The sequence below is a fragment of the Malania oleifera genome, chromosome 11 (genome assembly GCF_029873635.1).
Source record: "Malania oleifera isolate guangnan ecotype guangnan chromosome 11, ASM2987363v1, whole genome shotgun sequence".
Taxonomy (NCBI): Eukaryota; Viridiplantae; Streptophyta; class Magnoliopsida; order Santalales; family Ximeniaceae; genus Malania; species Malania oleifera.
The window spans coordinates 53,448,875-53,469,211 of NC_080427.1; the positions used below are offsets into that span (position 1 = coordinate 53,448,875).

Here is a 20,337-nt window from a genome sequence, read left to right on the forward strand (position 1 = left end):
CACTTCCTGCAGCAACTGAAATAGACATGGAGGCATTGGAGGTTAGAAAAAGTGTTCCACTTTTCTTACCTCGTACAATCGTTAGTACATCCTTTGAGACTTTCCATTCATCACCAATGAATTTCGTCGTGTATCCCTTATCTGCCAGCTGACCTACTAAGATCAAATTCTTTCTCAAGTCTGGAATATACCTGACATCCTTCAGTTTCCATACTGACCCGTTTATACTGATCTTCACAATTCCCTTGCCGGTTACGTCGCAAGATTGATTGTTGCTAAGGTACACCTTACCAAAATTACCTGGTGTATACTCCTCTAGGCAATCTCTGCAGCATGTGGCATGAAATGAGGCTCCGGAGTCTAAGACCCAAGACTCTTGCTTGCTCTCCAAAGAGCAGATCAACATCTCATCATTCTTGGAAGCAATATTTGCTTCTGTCTTTACCCTTATCTCGAATTCTTTCTTCTAACTCCTTCACTGGTTCCTGTAATGACCAGTCTTTCCACAGTTGCAGCACTCAATAGCTTTAGTGCTCTGAGAACCTGTGTCCTGAGTACCTTTGGGATTTTCGGATTGAGACCGCCTGGGCCTAGATCTGCCGCAATTGTTTGATCGTCCATGCCTGTTTCCTCTGCCTTGATTATCCATGTTCAAGACTGAACTCGAATTGGAGCTATGGTTCGGCTGGATTCTTATTTCCTCTGTCAAAATCATGCTGACGACCTCATCGTATACAAGCTTCGATTTTCCTACGGAGCTACTGATGGCAGTGACGACACCATTCCAATTTTCAGGTAGCTGACTGAGAATCAGTAGAGCCCGAATCTCATCATCAAACGTTATCCCAACTGAGGCGAGTTGATCAGACAACTCATTGAAGTTATTCAGATACCTGCTGAAACTCTCACCTGCAGACATATTCATCGTAAATAGTCTTTTCATGAGATGTACCTTGTTTGCGGTTGAAAGCTGCTCGTACATATTTGAGAGCGCATCCATCAGAGACTTGGTGGATGTTATATGCTTGATATTGAACGCCATAGATTTCGACAACGTCATTCTGATGGCTCCTAGGGCTTTTCGATCAAGCAACGCCCACTCGTCCTCGTTCATGGATGTTGGCTTACCCTTCAACGGTAAGTGCAATTCCTTCCCAAACAAATAGTCTTCTATCTGCATCTTCTAGAAATCGAAATTGTTCCCGTTGAACATTTCGATTTTTGAGCTCTTTTCATTTGACATCTCGATTTTCTAATCTAGAGATGGAATTAGCTCAAATGGATAGCACGGATGGAGCCGAAACGATCGAAAACCCTAGAAATGGTTCAAGTTGCTCGAAAAACGGACCCAAAACGACCCCGAGAAGCTCAGTCAAAGTTTTTAGTCAAACCTAGTCAACCCGATGACGTGGTGCTGACATGGCACTATGACGTGCTGCTGATGTGGCAGCGGGGGTCCACCTGCTGACGTGGTAGTGTGGTCCACCTGATGACATGGCGCTAACGTGGCTGTGGGTCCCACTGCTGACGCGTCTCTGCCATGTGGTACTCCTGCTGACGTGGCCCTACTGGCGCGTGCGCGGTATGCGCGCTGACATGGCACTGTGTACAGATCTGGGTTAGGAACCGGATCTCAGGTTCACCCGAATCTGAGTCACCTGCAGGGTCGGGTCAGCTTTCTCTTCGGGTCGGGTCGAGGCAGAACGGGCGAAGAAGACGCATGCCGTGCGTGCAGCGCGTGAGGAGATTTTCTCCGGCGCATGGACGGGGCGTGAAGAGGAGTCTTGCTCCGGCAAGGCGCGTGGGGGCGCGTCTGAACTCCGTTCGAGCTCCAGCGGGCACCCTTCTCTTCGTCTCAACGAGAAGAATACGATGGTGGCCTCAAAACACAGTTTTGATCTACTGGACAGAGCCCTGAATTTCGGGATGACTTCCGATCTAGATTTTCTGCTCCAACCAGGCTCTGATACCACTTGTTAGGACCCTGTGAGCATTCAGAAGAGAATGACACCAAGAATTTTACGTTGTTCGGTCAAGAACGACCTACGTCCACGGAGCACACACCAACTATTCAATGACTCACCGGAAAATGTTACATTTCTCTCTCTCTCTCTCTCTCTCTCTCTCTCTTCCTCCCTACTTCCTCTCAGCTCTCTTTGCACTCTCTGTGCTCTCTTTGCATTGCTGTGCTATTCTGAGCTATTGTGCTTCCATACAATACATCTTCCACAGCCCTCCTTTTATAGTGGCTTGGAATGAATTACATTTAAGATAAAAATTAATCACAAATGAGAGTTACAATGGGGATGATAATAAAGAGATAATTCCACGCGTTTTCTTGACTCAACAATGCATCGTCTCTAGTTGTCTCTGGCTCCATCTCTAGCATATACTTTACAGATATTAATAATGTCATATTATGCTCTGCTCATGAATACTAATCTTTATTGTTGGTGACAAAGTAGATAGTTCCAATATTGCATACATGCGTGCATATAGTAATATAGTAGCTAGTCATGCACGCATATTAATTTCGGAAGTACTCCACCAAAATCACTAGCTAGAAAAAGATGGCAGATTGATCAACCTGCAAGAAGAGACAAATATATATAATAATCATGAGTTGGATCTACATATATATATATATATATATATATATATATGTAGATCCAACTCATGATTATTCAGCATGCACAGGAGAATCGGTAGAGCTGGCAGATCTGATACTATTAGCTTTCGTCAACCGAAAGCGGTCGGGGCAGCTAGACTTCGAGCTATCGCAATTCACGTAAGCATGCGCATGCGTGGTAAGGTCGAAGCAGATATCGATCTCGTAGAGCTGCGTCACGCCCTGCTTGTCCTTGTTGCACAGCAGTATCACATTCTTCCCACCCGCCGCCTTCGAAACCGCCGCCGTGAAATCTTTATTATTCACCGTCTGCCCTTCCGGGTACGTTCCCTCCGACTTCAGATGATTTCCCAGGTTCACTCTGTCGAATAATGTGAGTCCCAATTCGAAGTACGCCGGCGGCAAGAGCCCCGAGACCCTGCCGTGCTTGCTCCACTCGTGGTCCCAAAACTTCCGATTCGTGGCGGTCCCGTAGCTTGCCCAGTCAATCTTCATCTTGGCCTCTGTGATGACCGGAAAAGTCGACCAGTCGACGGCGTTGGGTCCGAGAGGGTCCCTGTAAAGGGGCCAGGGGCCGTGGATGGAAAATCGGTCCGGAGGATCGTTGTGCTTGCAATTAGTTTTGCCGTTGCAGAGTGAGGTTGGCCAGGAAATGGCGAGTTTCAAGAGTTTCTGGTTGTTCTCATCGACGGTGGGGTGTTGTGGGGAAGCAGGAGACAAGAGAAGCGAGAGGATGAAGATAGCTATAAAAAGTAATGGCGGCATCTTCATCAACACCTGTGGATATGTGGTGTTCTTCGTGCATGTTCTTGAATACATTGCTGTGCTTATATAGGACGTACGATGGAATATGTTCTTCCTTTTCAGTTTTTTTTCATGGATAATTAAATTTGAGCTAGCCCATCGATGGTACGTTAATGTTCTGCTCTATGATTGGCATAGTCGACCAAAATCAAACCGAACGCTATAAGTTAAATTTGGCTCCAAGAATGATTAAAATAGTTGCACGAGGTTCGCGATTATTGTTTTCAACTACGGAGCTTTGGACAGTTCTCTGCAAGCACGGTCGGACAGGCTCGTCTCCAAAGAAGTCCAACTTTCTAATCAGTTGAAGCATGGGTTCGCGTGTTGAGATTTAAAATCAAATATTCTGAACGACATTACGTGGATAATTTAAAAAAATAAATGTGCAAGAAACAAAAAATGCAACCCCTTAAAAAACCAATATACATAGTTTTGCTCCTAATTAAATTTGATTTTGGTGATGTGTGCCAATTTGATCGAAAACAAATTAATTAATTAAAGAATTTTACTATTGGATCATGATAAGAAATTTTCACTAATGATGTGGAATCCTTGCTTTGTTGAGATTAGTTTTCATCTACAATCAATTTTTAAGGGAATCAGTAATTAAATTCGCCACTAGATGAGGCATCATCCATAAAAATATTTAGCTTTAATCACTATCTTCGCTTAAAACTTGTAACACTTCCTTTCATAGTTTTTACCATTGCTACTAAGGCTACGTTGGTTTTGCGGAACATCTGTTCCAAAAAATAGACATTATTAATTTTCTTAGGCTAGTTGCAATTAGTTGTACTAAAAATTATGTTGTTACTTTAAAGTAAATTATAGTGTCAAACATTTTATGAGTTCATAATAAGGAATAGATAAAGATTAATTATTCCTAAATTTTACATGTTAAATGAAATAATTATGAATATATAAGAAATAATTATTCTTTGATTCATAAAATTCAAACTATATTCTATTTTATTCTAAGGAATAACTATTCCGCCAAACCAAACATGCCAAAGAATATCTAACTCAAAAACCAAGCTTTTGCAACCATAATAATTTTCACCAGACGAGTTAGATTGACTCAATATTAATTTAGGACTTTTGCAGCCATTATAATTAATGATGTCCCACAAAGAGTATACACCAATGCGTAGCGGAAATACAAATTGAATCATAATGTGCAATGCAGCAACTAACGATGAACAATACAAAACCAATCAATCACAAAGAGAATAAAAGAAAGTAATAAAAATGCATGACATAAGAATTTACATGGTTTGACAGTGTGTCTACGTCCATGGGAGCAAGCGACTGATTTTCACTATTATTCGTCAAAAACTACAATCAAGGGTTACAAATATTGTTTATACACTACAAAAAATAAGGTTATTAGTGACGGTTTTGAATTAGTCGTTATATCTGCCATTACTAATACTTATTAGTGATGAATTTTTCAAATCGTCACTAATAATAGAGTATTAGTGACTGATTAAAGTCGTCACTAAAAACCTAAGCCCGTCACTATAAATTTTACACCGGTTTGATAAAAAATCGTCACTAAAGTCATAGTATTAGTGACGGTTTTAAATTCGTCACTAATGCTCTATTATTAGTGACGGTTTGAAAATCGTCACTATTGCTCACAGGCAACTATTAGTGACGGTTTTCAAACCGTCACTAATGATATAGTATTAGTGACGAATGTGAGAACTATCACTAATACTTCAAACCGTCACTAATAATATAGTATTAGTGACGAATGTGAGAACCGTCACTAATACTATGGCTTTAGTGACGGTTTGAAAACCTTCACTACAACTTTTAAAAAAAGACAATTATTAGTGACGGTTTTGAAACTTTCACTAATACTTAAATTAGACAATTAATAGTGACGGTTTTAAAATCGTCACTAATAATTTTAAATTAATTTTTTTCCAATTATTAATTCTTATAAAAATCTGTAATTACATTTTCGCATACATAACATTAAATCAAATTCAAATTCAAATTTAAATACAAATACAAATATATTATACAAATTCAAATTCAAATTCAAATTCAAATACAAATATATTATACAAATTCAAATTTAAATACAAATACATTATATAAATTCAAATTTAAATACAAATACATTATACAAATTCAAATTCAAATACAGAAATTTTATCTGTTCTAATAACAAAAAAAGTCAAAAGCTGCATCTGTAGTGCATGGCGTTGGCATGACGTTGTGACTGTTGCAAACCCTACAAATTAAGAAAGTTCAAAAAATTAGTATACATTTTTTGAAAAATTTTGGCAGCATTTCTTCTGTAAATATGACATTTTCCATAGAGATATGCTCCAAACCTAGGTGTTTACAATAAACAGTTCACAATAATCCAACCAGTAATGAATTTTACGAGTGCACAAAAGCTTCATATAATAAGCATTAAATAATGTAACGTATTCATGCATCTCATAAACAATATATATCAGAATATAGTTCTATGAAAAAATAGAATATGATGTTTATGGTTTACATGGCTTCCATAAGACTCTAAAACAACTATAACAATCAAATAATGCAAATGAGTCCATGATTGATAGAATTTTCTCTTAGCATATGCAAAAGTAAATTTAGAGATGAAATTCAAAGTTCATTTGAAGTTCACTCATTCTTTCAAAAATGTTTTAACATTAAGCACACTATAACCACATGAGCATATGCTATATGGCTATGATTATTTTGGAAAAAAGTCAACAAATTTTTGACAGCATGTCGTCTATAAATAGAACATTTCCCAAACCTGCAAGTCACAAAAGTATGCAATTCACAATATTTTTGTATCATATAGATGTCATTTAGATTAAGACATGCAACAACCTAAAAGTATCTACTAGCAGGCAATACACATCACTACATCAGTCATGCAGGTGGGGTTCCAATCAAACATGCAGTCCTAATGTCCACTATCAGCATGCAATTCACAAGATATATCAATCCAAGCATGCAGTCTAGAAGTTAAATCATCTATAAAATGAAGTTAGATAAGCACAAGGAAATTGTGTGTGTTGTGCGCAGGAAAAAATTTTGAGTGTGCAAACAATAGAAATTGTGTGTGTTGTATGTACAAAAAAGAATTGTAACTGTGTTTTGTGGGTTGGCAACATGGAAGTGTTTTGTAAGTGAGAATGCTTAGTGTTATCTTGTAATACTTGTAAGGTACATTAGTATGTCCAAGTCCAAGGTCTTGGGCACATATTTTCATCTTGTAAGGATGTCCAGGTCATAGAATTAAATAAACACAATACTATATATATATGCAGCTCAACACTAAAACTACATACCCAAACAATTATTGTTCAATCAGAGAAATTCAATAAGATGTTTGTTACTATCCAAGTATGAAAAAAAGATGCCACAAATAAGTTTAACAACTTGTGAAAATATGCACATGAGGAAGAGATATTTCATACCTTATGAGCTGACTTGGCAAATGCTCGCATATTGTAGCTTGTATGTGCATAAGAAACCTATATTAACCACACAATCCAAGTGAATAGCATTAATGTGACACCAGATAAGACATGTGAATCACACCTTCAGAATTTAGAACTAATCATTGTATAAATCAAATTTTTTTGCTAATTATTTTGACAAGGTTTTAACCAAGGAGAAACCTTAACAAGAGATTAAGACATGTACAAAATTGCTAATCTAACTCTGCAGATAGCAATGAATGGATTGGCTAAAACTTCCTAGCAGCTTAGGTCCATGCACCTCAAATCCAAAATATCAGAATAACTTTTGGTCATATTCAAAAGCAGTAATGCTTAAAAAAATTTTAAAGTTCAATGTTCAGAATTATCAGGCTATCAGTTACTAGATCCCTATAATTAAGTTTTGAGAACTTAAAAAATAGCGATGGAAAGATGTTTGATAAATTAAAAGGCACTGCATGCTTTTCGTTACATGATTAAATTCGGGTATGGGTTTCAACAAAGGTAAGCATTTGTTACTCGCAGGAACCTACCAATTTTCAGCATCATTCACTATTCCATATCTTCATAAATGCAATCAAAACTAAATAAAGATAACAAACGGAAAGTACAAAAAAGAAAACCTATTAGTAAGGCATATTACTCTTACATCTACACTAGAAGTCTAGAACTTAGAAACTAACCTCAGAATCACAAAAACTGGGCACAAGATAGCAGTTGTAGTTATTATTTGGTGAAGGAACACAACAACCTGCAACATCAGATTAGAAGTTAGATCATTTAGCGCATGATCATGCAAAACAAAGAAGAAGTAGGCAAACTCTACCATGGCCAATTTTAGAAATCCCATTATAAACAAAATAATGAATTGAAGTAGCCACATAAAGGTGGTTTTCATGGCTAAAATTCAAACACCAATTATGAAATGCACAAACTAAAAAATCCTAATTTTCAGGTTATTCTTGTATTCTTTGTACTTACAGTCTGTAATTTAGATTTGTATGCATAGATTTTTTAACAACCATAATTATGAAATAAAGAAACCACAATCCTAATTAGTGCAACATAACTGTTCAAACTCCAACTTGTGGAAACAAGCTACCTCCATACTCAGCAAGATGGTTTGGAGTTCAATAGGTTAAATAGTGAGGAAAGGCATGATTTTCAAAAGTTTAAGGGAAAGCATGACATTGATAGAGCAAGGTGATGTCGAAGGTTTCCCATGACATTGATAAAGCAGGGTGATGTTGAAGGATTTGTGTACCCAACCCCAAGTAGATGACATAGAGGCTTGGTGTAGTGAAGTAGGGATCAGTAATAGGCATTATACAAAGCTTGTCTTAATTTTTGAACAATGTTCAAAGTTCCTTCCAATTGTACTCCCAAATGCTTCCAGCAAAAAACCAGCCCCACCAAATTTGTATCTTTTGCATCCATCTTTTTACCATTGCTCTTATCTTGACTTGACTAGTTGAATTCCCATAAAGATTGAAAAACTCGATGGGTGATTGAAGGATTGAGCAATATTTGATGGCCAGAATATTAAAAAAAAAAACACGATGCACATGAAGGTTTCAATCAATTAGATTAAAGGAAGAGAACAACATCACCCATAAAAATTTTTTAAAGTTTCTTATAGAGAGATTTCACTATTAAAGTTTAATGGATCATCAACAGGGTTTAGAAAATAAGGACAAGAATTATATATATCAACATAAGACAAGTAGCAAACTCCTAATCAGGGAATTTCTGTTCCATGTTTAAATAGTAACTACCAAGGAATAAAGAGAAAATAAAAAGATATGAATGTTTAAATAGTAACTAACGAAGACTAGAAAGAAAATAAAAAGATATAAAACACTCACTGTTTCAGCTATATACTTCTCTTGTGCCAACTTCTCAACTATAAAAGCAGCAAGCGGGAAGATTGGTAGGCTAAGACTGTGATGAGAACCACCTAGAATATTAGATGGACAAAAATGAAATATAATGCCAAGAAAAATTTAGAAACATCACCAACACATAAGAAGTGGCCAATCCCTCAACGAATTCGAATTAAACCACAAATCGGACCCAATTAGTAAGCCATACTGCAACAAATGTCAAGAATTAATCATTTAAAAACTGCAAATCCTAAAATAGTGCTTCTTCTAAAAAAGAACAGTTAAGATTTAAAACCTATACTAGAAAAGCCATTGAGTGAGAAAAAAACATGTGCTTAATACAGTAGCCATAACTGTCCAACTGAATTGAAAACATGAGCAGGACAAACCTTCATTAAATTCTCAATGATAAGCCTGTTGTTTACAGCAACAAACACCACAATACAGAGGTTGAAGAGGCCTGCATGGCTCTGTCACAAAACATAATTTATAGTTAGCACTACACAATGTATAGCTTCATTTCTCAACAGATCCATAACAAATATTCTTCTCCACAGTACTTAAGATCAAAAAGTGTTCAAACATGCTTGTGGCCATCAAAACTCGACAAAAAATGCCTAAAACATTAACCCCACAAAAGTAATAAACAGCCCACCCCAATGCTTTTAACAACCATCATCCCTCAAGTATAAGCAGTTAATTGATGAAACTTTGGTCGGTGAAAAAATTTAAAAGTTTTGTATGAACAAAATAATGGGAGGGCCATTAAAATGAAACATTTCGTACTTCAATGACAAACAAAGAACTGAGAGCAAGACACCAAACGGTGTCAATATCAACTGTTGATGCAGTAGTTATATTACTTAAATTCTAATGTGTGATAAATTCTAATTCTTTATAAGCAAGTAACGCCATGAATAAAGAAAGACAGCTTAATATAATTGTCGATGCTATCACTAAAATAAAAACTTAATCAACGAACGCAACCTGTTTGAAATAGCATTGGAACATATTGAAAATTGCAAAAACATTTACCCACGCAAGCAAACCATAAATGAATGAATAAATAAATTTAAGAATTTTTAACAAAGAGAAAGGAAAAAACAATTAATGATGGCAACCTGCTTGAAAATAGCATTGGAACTAAAAGGAATCTCCCTTATTCTACGGTGAGCAGGGACAGAAGGCCGATGAGCAAACTTCAAGGGAGCATCAACCCCTCCGTTCTCACCGCTTCAAATCCTTTCACCAGAATCCTTCGCCAGCTTTGTCCGATCATCATCAGACCTCAGTTCGACTGGGGAACCGTCGCTGGGCGAACCAAGAATGGACCTCTCAACTCCTGAAGAGTCCACGGTCAGGGACGAGTCAGGAACAGCTCAGGTAGTGCCAGCACTGGGTCTCCTCCTGATAGAGAGGTTGAGATCCGAGTCGTGGTGCAGACTCGATTTCGCGCCTACGCCTCCATCGTGTGCATCTGTGATCGCCATGGATGCAGAGAGGAGATGCTGTGGGCGGCGACTTGAAATTCAGTGGCACGAGGACTGCGCTGCGTGCAAGGAGGAGCGAGGAGGGAGGAGCGAGCAGGGAGGGACAGGAGGGAGGAGCATAACGAAATTTGGGAAAATAAGAGACAGCGGGAGGGAGAAGGAGGTCAGAGAGAAAGAAGAAATTTGGGAAAAGTGTGGGAAATTATGCGGGTTAAGGCAGGGATTTCAGCTTTTGAGCATCAGTGACGGTTTTTTAAATCGTTACTATTACTCTTAAATAAATTATTATTTATTTTTTAAATGAAAAGGCAATTAGTGAAGGTTCGTAAAACCGTCACTAATAAAGGACGAGTAGTGACGAAAATAAGAAATCGTCACTACTACTCTGAAATTACTTTTGTTTATTTTTCTAAATAAAAAAACTACTAGTGACGGTTCTGAAAACCGTCACTAATAAGGACCCATTAGTGATGAAAATACAAAACCATCACTAGTACTCTAAAATTATTTTTTTTCTTTAAATAAAATTGCTATTAGTGACGGAACCGTCACTACTACTCTGAAATGATTTTTTCTTACTTTTTCTTTGATATAAAAGGCTATTGGTGACGGTTCAAAAAATCGTCACTAATAAGGAACCAATAGTGACGAAAATAAAAACCGTCACTAATAGTTAAAATAATACATTTTTTATTTTTTTAATAAGACGATCAGTACTGACGATGGCAAAACCGTCTCCAATACCCTATGAGTAGTGACGAATTTTCCAAACCGTCACTACTACTCTGAAATGATTTTTTATTACTTTTTCTTTAATATAAAAGGCTATTAGTGACGGTTCAGAAAAACGTCACTAATAAGGAACCAGTAATGATGAAATAAAAAACCATCACTAATAGTTTGAAATAATACATTTTTTATTTTTTTAATAAGACGACCAGTAGTGACAGTGGCAAAATCGTCACTAATACCCTTTTAGTAGTGACGAATTTTCCAAACCGTTACTAATGATAGACTATTAGTGATGGTTGCTTAATCGTCACTGATAATCGACAATTAGTGACGATCTGAATCCATTGCTAATACCCCAAGAACCATAGCTAATAGTTTTATGAGATAATTTCTACGCAAAAAGTGGTTTCTTACGATAGTTCGAACGGGAAAATTGGTTTTAGTGATGAAATTATTAGTGACAGTTTTAAAACCGTCACTAATATGATGCTATTAGTGACGGTTGCTAGAACGGTCACTAATACCCACTTTTAGTGACGAAATTAAAATCACCACTAATAATTTCGTCACTAAAAACCAGTTTCTTTGTAGTGTACAAGTATTCTATATTTAGGTTAACGATGTCGGCCTGCATAAAGGGTTAGGTGGTTATAGTTGGTATCAGAGCTCATAACCAGTCGGAGGTGTGTTTTGACGCATGATGTCTGGTTAGGGATATGTTCAGGACTTATGAGTTGATGGATTTTGTAGTCTAGAATATACCAGAGTATAGGACAAGGATAAGACCTTAGGTTTTGCTTTATATACTTGGAGACGGAAATCTATTGATAGACTTCTGTGTTTTTCTAGATCAATCAAAAGGTTTAGAAAATCAAGGAAATCCATTGACGGTTTTGTTTCCAAGTGGAAGGGTGGAACCTGAGTTAGAGTGATGGTGTTAAATTATTGGAGTGCGTCAATATTAAGGATATGAAATAAGAGGACTGAGTCTGTAGTATGATAGTATTAGCTGATGCTTAGGCTATTACTCTTTCTAATGGATTCTCCTAATTGCTTTTCAGGATGGAATCAAAGGATATTACTGCCAATGTGGGAGGCAGTAGTAATGAGGGTGCTAGCCATGAGGCTGGCAGCGACTCTACTAGTGTATTGCGGGAGTTCGCACAATAGCTTATAGCTGAGGTGGTGCGAACGAATAGGGGGCAGGATCGTCCTACGACTGAGATGGGTTGCTCCATTGATTAGTTCACAAGGTTGAAGCCCTCGGTTTTCGTAGGAAGTGCAAATCCAGTTCGTGCTAAGAATTGTATCCAGGAGATCGAGAAGATCCTGGATGTTTTGAACTGCACAGAGAAGCAGAAGGTCACCTTTGCCACGTTCAAGTTGGCAGGGGAGGCTGAAAGATGGTGGGTGTTTGTAAAGAAGATGAAGGAGTACCGACTGATACCAGTAGCGTTGACGTGGGCTCGGTTCAAAGAGCTATTCTTTAAACAGTATTTTTTGGCCGCGGTCAAAAACGCGAAGATGGAGGAATTTATGAACCTGACGCAGGAATCACTGACGGTGCAGCAATACACTGCAAATTCCAAAAGTTGTCCCAATTCACTCCATTCATGATACTAGATGAAGTAAAGAAGGCCTGGAAGTTTCAGAGGGGTCTAAGGAAGGAGATCCGTAGGCAGACATCGATCTTGCAGTTACAGGATTTTGCTACGTTGTTTGACAAAGCCACTGTGGCATAGGAGTGTTTGCTAGAGGACACAGAGGTTCAGGTCTCGAAGAAGAGCCCAGTGCCTCCTAGTTCTTCGGCTGGGGTAAGGCAGGGCAGTTGGAAGAAGAATAGTGGTGGTACGTCCCAAAATACTGCATCTAATCGTGGTTGCTCTTTGTGTGGCAAGAAACACGCTAGGCAGTGCTGGTTGACTACAGGGGCTTGTATGTTGTGTGGTAGGCAAGGGCATCAGATGAGAGACTATTGTATGCGGGTGAACAGTGGAACGTCGCAACAGCCAAACAAGAGAAATACTCAGGCACAGCATGGTGGTCAGCAAGGGGTACGACCTAGGCTAGGGTGTATTCTTTGACTCCCGCCAATGTCGAGAACGCTGGTGATGTTGTCACAAGTATCATTTAGATGCTTTCTCATAAAGTTGTTACATTATTTGATTCTGGGGCAAAGCATTCTTTTGTTTCCCGTGGATTTGTTAAATTATGTGGTTTAGAGGTGCAACCGTTAGATTATGAATTGGTAGTGGCTACACAGTCTGGGTTTGCCGTCGGGTGTGGCAGTGTAGTCCATAGCTTCCTGATAGAAATTCAGGGGAGAGTGCTACCAGTTGACCTTGTGGTGTATGACATGTATGGCTTTGATATCATCTTAGGGATGGATTGGTTGTCGGTCAATTATGCTAGTATTGATTGCCACAGAAGGGAGGTGTTGTTCAGACTGCCTGGGGAGCAGGAATTTAAATTCCTAGGGTCGTGTATGTGTTCCGCACCACAGATCGTTTTAGCTCTACAAACTAGGAAGTTACTCCTGAAGGGATGCCCAAGGTTTCTGGTGTTTGTGAAAGAAACGCTAGTAGAAGAACGTGATCTGGAGATGATTATAGTAGTGCGCAAGTTCCCTTACATGTTTCCAGAGGACTTGCCAGGATTACCTTTAGACTGTGAAGTGGAATTTGCTATAGAGTTAGCTCCAGGTACGACGCCTATATCAAAAGCTCTGTATCGTATAGCTCTAGCTGAGCTAAGAGAGTTGAAGGAGCAGCTTCAGGAGCTTCTAGACAAGGGGTACATTCAACCTAGTGTTTCTCTTAGGGAGCAACGGTGTCATTTGTGAAGAAGAATGATGGGTCAATGAGGATGTGCATCAACTACAGAGAATTGAATAAGGTGACGATAAAGAACAAATATCCGCTACCCAGAATTAATGATTTGTTTGATTAGCTTCTGGGCACGCAGATCTTTTCTAAGATCAATTTACAATCTGGGTATCACCAGCTGAAGATGAAAGCGGAGGACGTTTGGAAGACATCATTTCGAACCCGATATAGCCATTACGAATTTGTGGTTATGCCTTTTGGTTTGACTAATGCACCTGCAGCATTTATGGATTTGATGAACAGGGTCTTTCATGAATATCTAGACCTGTTTGTTGTGGTATTTGTCGTTGACATCCTAGTGTATTCTAGGAGTGCTGGAGAGTATGAAGTTCATTTGAGACTGGTGTTGCAAATGCTTAGGGATAAGAGGTTGTATGCTAAACTATAGAAGTGTGAGTTCTGGCTGGAACTTGTTGCATTTCTAGGGCACGTAGTGTCTAAAGAAGGTGTATCAGTGGACCCAAGTAAGATTGAGGCAGTAGTGGACCAAGCAAGGCCAAAGAATATTCAGGAGGTCAGAAGTTTTCTAGGTCTTGTAGGTTACTACCATTGGTTTGTAGAAGGGTTTTCCAGTTTAGCAGGTCCTTTAACGAGACTCACGCGGAAGAACGTAAGGTACGATTGGACTGATGAGTGCAAGCTGAGTTTCCAGGAGCTGAAACGGCGACTGGTTACTGCTCCATTTCTGACCATTCCATCCGGTGATGGCGGCTTTGTTATCTACAGTGACGCCTCTAAAAAGGGTCTTGGCTGTGTTCTAATGCAGCAAGGTAGAGTAGTTGCTTACGCTTCTCATTAACTCAAAGAATATAAGAAGAACGACCTGATGCATGATATGGAATTAGAAGTGGTAGTGTTTGCACTGAAATTTTGGAGGCATTATTTGTACGGTGAAAGGTGTGAGATTTTTATTGACCATAAAAGTCTTAAATACTTTTTCACACAGAAAGAGCTAAACATGAGACAGCACAGGTGGCTTGAGTTGATAAAAGACTACGACTGTACTATTAGCTATCACCCAGGAAAGGCTAATGTGGTAGCTGATGCTCTGAGTCGGAAGTCTGTTGATGCGTCAATCTCAGCAGTGGGGGTTCAGCATCAAATCTGTATGGACCTTGAAAGGTTGAATTTGGAGGTGGTAGAAGGAAATCATCAAGTTGTTCTTGCTAGCTTGGTGGTTCGGCCATCTTTGCATGAGAGGATTCGGGTAGCGCAGAGGGAGGATCCAGAGTTAGTTGAGGTTAAAGAAGGAGTTCAGAAAGGGTTGAAGCCAGATTTCAGTATCTCTAGCGATGGGATGTTGAGATTTCATAGCAAGGTTTGTGTACCAAATTATGCCAAGATTAAACGGGCCATTTTGGAGAAGACACACTGTTCACTCTACACTGTACATCCTGGTAATACGAAAATATACCGGGATTTGACGGAATCTTTTTGGTGGTCTAACATGAAAAGGGAGATCGCTCGTTTTGTAAAGCAATGCTTGACATGTCAGCGGATCAAAGCGGAGCATCTAAGGCCAGCAGGACCACTTCAGCCACTTGACATTCTTGAGTAGAAGTGGGAACATGCCCTGATGGATTTTGTGACGGGTCTACCTGTGGCGATGCATGGGCAAAATGCTATATGGGTTATAGTGGATCGGCTGATGAAGACTGCACATTTCATTCCAATCAGAGTCAACTACTCTTTGAATAGGTTGGCAGAACTTTAAGTGCAGGAGGTGGTACTACTTCATGGTGTCCCTATTTCTATTGTTTCAGATTGAGATCCGCATTTTACATCTAGTTTCTGGAATAGTCTATAGGATGCCTTGGGATCACGACTAACGTTCAGTACGCCTTTTCACCCACAAACAGATGGACAGTCGGAAATGACTATTTAGACATTAGATGATATGTTGCGGGCTTGTGTATTGGACTTTGGTTATAATTGTATACGATATCTACCGCTTGTTGAATTTGCATATAACAACAGTTACCAGGCTAGCATAGAGATGGCACCTTACAAAGCACTTTATGGTTGTCGGTGTCGATCTCTGTTGTACTAAGATCAGGTAGGTGAGCGGCAGATATTGGGTCCAGAATTGGTTCAGCAGAACTCTGCAAAGGTTGAATTGATCAGGGAAAGAATCAAGACAGCTCAGAGTCGATAAAAAAGATATGCTAATACTCGTCGATGAGAGTTGGAATTTGGGGTAGGGTTTATGGTATTCCTGAGCATCGCTCCAATGAAAGGGGTCATGAGGTTCAGGAAGAAGGGGCCTTTTAAGATCTTGAAAAGGATAGGTTCTGTTTTTTATCGAGTGACTTTACCCCCAGCACTATCTAGAATCCACGATGTATTTCACATGTCTGTACTGAGGAAGTACATACCAGATCTGTCACACATACTGAGCTACGAACCTCTAGAGATTAGTGATACTTTATCATATGAGGAGGTGTCAGTACAGGTATTAGACCGGAAGGTTCAGCAGTTACGAACTAAGGAAATACCTTTCGTGAAGGTATTATGGTGTAACCATGCAGTGGAAGAAGTTTCATGGGAATTAGAATCTGAAATACATCAGAAGTACCCACAGTTATTTGGTAGTTCATAAGTATGTATAGTAGTATAGATGGTATAGATTAAATGGCATGGTCTTCGGGAGAGTTTTGTTTGTGTTTGTAATCTTCCAAAGTATCTTTTGTGTAACCATGGTATTCCTCTGCCATACGTGAGAGTATGTAATAGATTTGGGCCGAAGTCGCTATGTGGGTGGCTGTTGACTCTTTCGTAAAAATGGAAATACAAGAAAGGATTGTTTAATAAATTTCGAGGACGAAATTCCTACAAGGAGGGGAGATTGTAGAGACCTGAATCCGTAAATAAGGAAAATACGTAAGAAACATAATAAAGGGGATTTACAGTAGGGTTCGTCGACGAAGCCAGTGAGTTCATTAACGAAGTACCTTCAGTTCCTCGTCGACGAAATTCAGAGCCTCGTCGATGAGGGAATACCGAGCGAACGAAGAAATATTTGGAAAGGGCTCGGCGACGAAGGTATGGCTTCGTCGACGAGCTATGTGGTGGACACGTTGATGAAGACGCCGCATCATCGATGAGTTTAACTCAGTCAAGGGCCCTATAAATATCCATTTTGGTTGCTTAAGGGCTAAGAAACTCAAAAACACACACACACACACACACACACACACACACACTCTCTCTCTCTCTCTCTCTCTCTCTCTCTCTCTCTCTCTCTAAACTAGCAAATTTCCTCTCACTCTCTACGATTCTTCACCGTTCAACGTCCATTTCTAAAAATGGAGGTTCCTGCGTGGATCAAGGGAGGAAGCTCTACAACTCTAGTAGATCAAATAATTGTTTTGGAGATTTTTGGATTTTCCCAAAAATTGAGGTAAGGATCTGATTCCCTTTTTAATTAGGGAGTTATATAGTAGGCTAGCTTGCAGTGAAGTTATGTTATGTGATTTTTAGGTTTCGAGGATTCCGGGTTGTCAATTTGGACCATTTCGTGTTTGTTTTCATTTTCGAGTTTAAGGTAAGGGAAATTTGATTACAACAGTATTTATGTAAAACCAATCCGCTAAAAAGTTAGTTTATATCAATATGTATGTTTTAACTGCTTATTTGCTAAATTTCGCCGGGTAGAAGTGCCGGTTTTATGATTTTACGATTTTTGATAAAAACGAGAATTTCGACGTATGATCTCCAAATGTTACAAAACCACTTATTTGCACTATTATTGTAGTAGGAGATTCTTGAATCCTTTATTTCCATTTGAATGGTGTTTAGTGAATTTTATATCATATAGCGGACTTTTGATTAAACTCGTGTGACATATGGTTGAAATGGAAATGTGTGAGTCTTTTATAATATTTGTTTAAGTTATAGGAACTGGAGTTCCACTTTACTATACTGGAAATATGGAAAACAGGTGTCGGTTATACACCGTGCTATAGATGTGAAAAGGGTAAACCGAGAGAGTGTGCCGGTTTATACTCGAAGTGATTGAATGAGTTTCTGAAAATACTGGAATTGCACAGGTTATTATATTTTCATTATAAATTGTATATAAGATAAATGGAAACCAAGCTTGCTACCAAATGAGTTGAAAAAGACTTCAGTGAAAGGAGTTGATATATACTTCAGTGCGAGGGTTGAAAAATTCTCCTAGAGGCTCGGTTTCGTAGTTAGTAAATACAGTGCAATCACACATGTGAATCAGTGTGGGTACATAAGATAGTCGGCTTGCAGGAGTTTGTAATCACTGGTGAAATAATAGACCAAGGGAGGCAGTCGGACTATAGAATAGATGCTCGGCAATGTCTGCACAAATAGGGCATGTTAGAGGCATCAGTGCACAACCCGTGCCATGGGGTAAATAGGTGGAATTATGTCATACCAAGCTAGTCGTTGTTCTAATATTCATATACATGATTTAAAGGCTTTTATGGAAGAAATTTATAGTATTTACGTTATTTTACCTGTTGCACCACAATATTGAAAATGTTCGTTGTATGTTTTGAATTTGATTGAAATAAGTATACGCAGTCACACACTGTTGTAATACTTTCCACCTTATTGAAAAATGTCTCACCCGTTTTCAGGTCCATCAGGGCGTCGGTCTTAGTAGCTAGAGGGACTTGGGAGGTTGTTTTTGGTTTAGCTTACGCAAGCGTTCTAATCACGTATTAAATTTAGTTGGAGTTCCTTTTTGGAGGGTTATAATAACAGGTTAAGTTCTAAATCTGGATATATGTATTTAAGGATACAATAGTAAGCTATGGTATAAGTTTAGTAGAAATCCCAATGAATGTTTATGTTTTTCCGCAACATTTACATTATAGTTATGTATGATTTACACTCGTATGTTCCTATTTAGGGTGGGTTGTCTATATATGTTTATCAGGTACAGGTATTCTATATTTGGGTTAACAGTGCCGGTCTGTATAAAGGGTTGGGTCGTTACACAAAGATAGTGACACCCTTTACGATTTGATAAAAAGATACGAATCTATAATTTTAAAAATATCCCTTGATCCTACCTAAAATTTCAAAAGCTAGCCAACAATTTAATGCCTCTTGAATTTGATTTTTGAAAGACTTACTCCCCTCAAATTATGCTAACTTTTACTTACAAACCTTATAGAGAGATTTTTTAAAGTCTTAAAAGCTCATGAGAGGTCTTTAAGAATTTTAAAACCTCAAAAAAAGGCAGCATATTTTTGCCAATCACAAAAAAAGTTAATCCCGATTTAAGAGTTCTTCAAAAAAATACTTATAGCACCTACCACCTTCTAAAATAAGCACTTTTACAAAACAAAACCAAAAAAAAAAAAAAAGCGGTGTTTGTCTTTTATTATGATAAACATTTATTCTAAGTCCAATAAGGTCAACTCAAGTAGTAAGGACAACTTGTGACTTTGGTGACCCTAAGGTCACGATTTCGATTACCTCTTTAGGCATTACACCGGTAAATTATCATAAGTGCGTCAATGGGCGGGCAGATTTCACTACTTGGGTTTGGTGCCTCACCATAGTGTCCAAAGTGATGCAATGGTAGCTGAAATCCCCGAATTATCAAAAAAAAAAAAAAACACTTATTGTAAAAAGTGTTTTTCAAAAACCATTTTTTTAGAACTATTTAATAAAACATTTTAGTTACTTTTAAGTGTTACTGTTCATAGGATCATTTTATAAATATATAAAAGAAATTAATAACTATTTTACAATTTAAAAAATACATTAAAAGATAATCATATATTATTTCACTTCATTATACCCAAATAAATGAATTCGTTTCTGTAGCTTGACTAACATAAACTCAGTTATTGCCATGTATTTCTTCTAGCGCTGATGTTGTCCTGAGGAAGGCCCTAAGGAGCCTATTTATTTGAAGCAGACTTTGTTTTGCTTCCTCCTTCACACAGTGGGAGGAATTATTCATGCATCAATTTTTTCCTATTGGTCCGTAGTTGTTTCGATATGCTGGTCCTGATTCAATTTACTTTGTCCATTGGAGTAAAAGTGCCCTGGTTTGCTTTGTAGGTGCCTGTATTTTCTCATGCTTCTTGCTCATATGAAGGGACAAAAAAGAGAATGGAAATAATCCTTTAGCCTCCCTTTAGATTAAGAATTTAAGTACTATTTCGACCAAAAAATTTACTTGAGAAAAGGAAAAAAGGAATTGAAATTTATTTTTCATTATATTTTATGTCTCCATATATCAAATACTATTAAAAAATATCTTTCTTATTACGACTAAAATGTTTTTTAAAAAATTAAAATACTAGTAATGTGCAAAAATCAGAAAACTTGTTCATTAATTAATTGTAATATATTTATAATTAATTCTCTCTTTTTTAAACCAAGCATGAAAAAGTAAATTAGTTTCCTAATTGATGGCATAAGAGACTCAGTTGAATT

The 20,337-nt window shown here is 38.1% G+C and overlaps 1 protein-coding gene and 1 pseudogene across 1 annotated transcript; both read right to left on the bottom strand.

The window, feature by feature from the left end:
- Nucleotides 1-2,680: 2,680 nt before the first annotated feature.
- On the bottom strand, nucleotides 2,681-3,448 carry LOC131167545 (intracellular ribonuclease LX-like). The gene has a single exon (XM_058126347.1). It carries the CDS (start codon nucleotides 3,446-3,448, stop codon nucleotides 2,681-2,683), a length of 768 nt encoding a protein of 255 aa, XP_057982330.1.
- A 2,173-nt stretch (nucleotides 3,449-5,621) lies between these two features.
- LOC131167546 (diacylglycerol O-acyltransferase 1-like) lies at nucleotides 5,622-10,288 on the bottom strand (annotated as a pseudogene).
- Nucleotides 10,289-20,337: the final 10,049 nt, after the last annotated feature.

Coding starts and splice junctions, on each gene's coding strand:
- LOC131167545 (XM_058126347.1), bottom strand. CDS start 3,448: ATGTATTCAAGAACATGCACGAAGAACACCACATATCCACAGGTGTTG.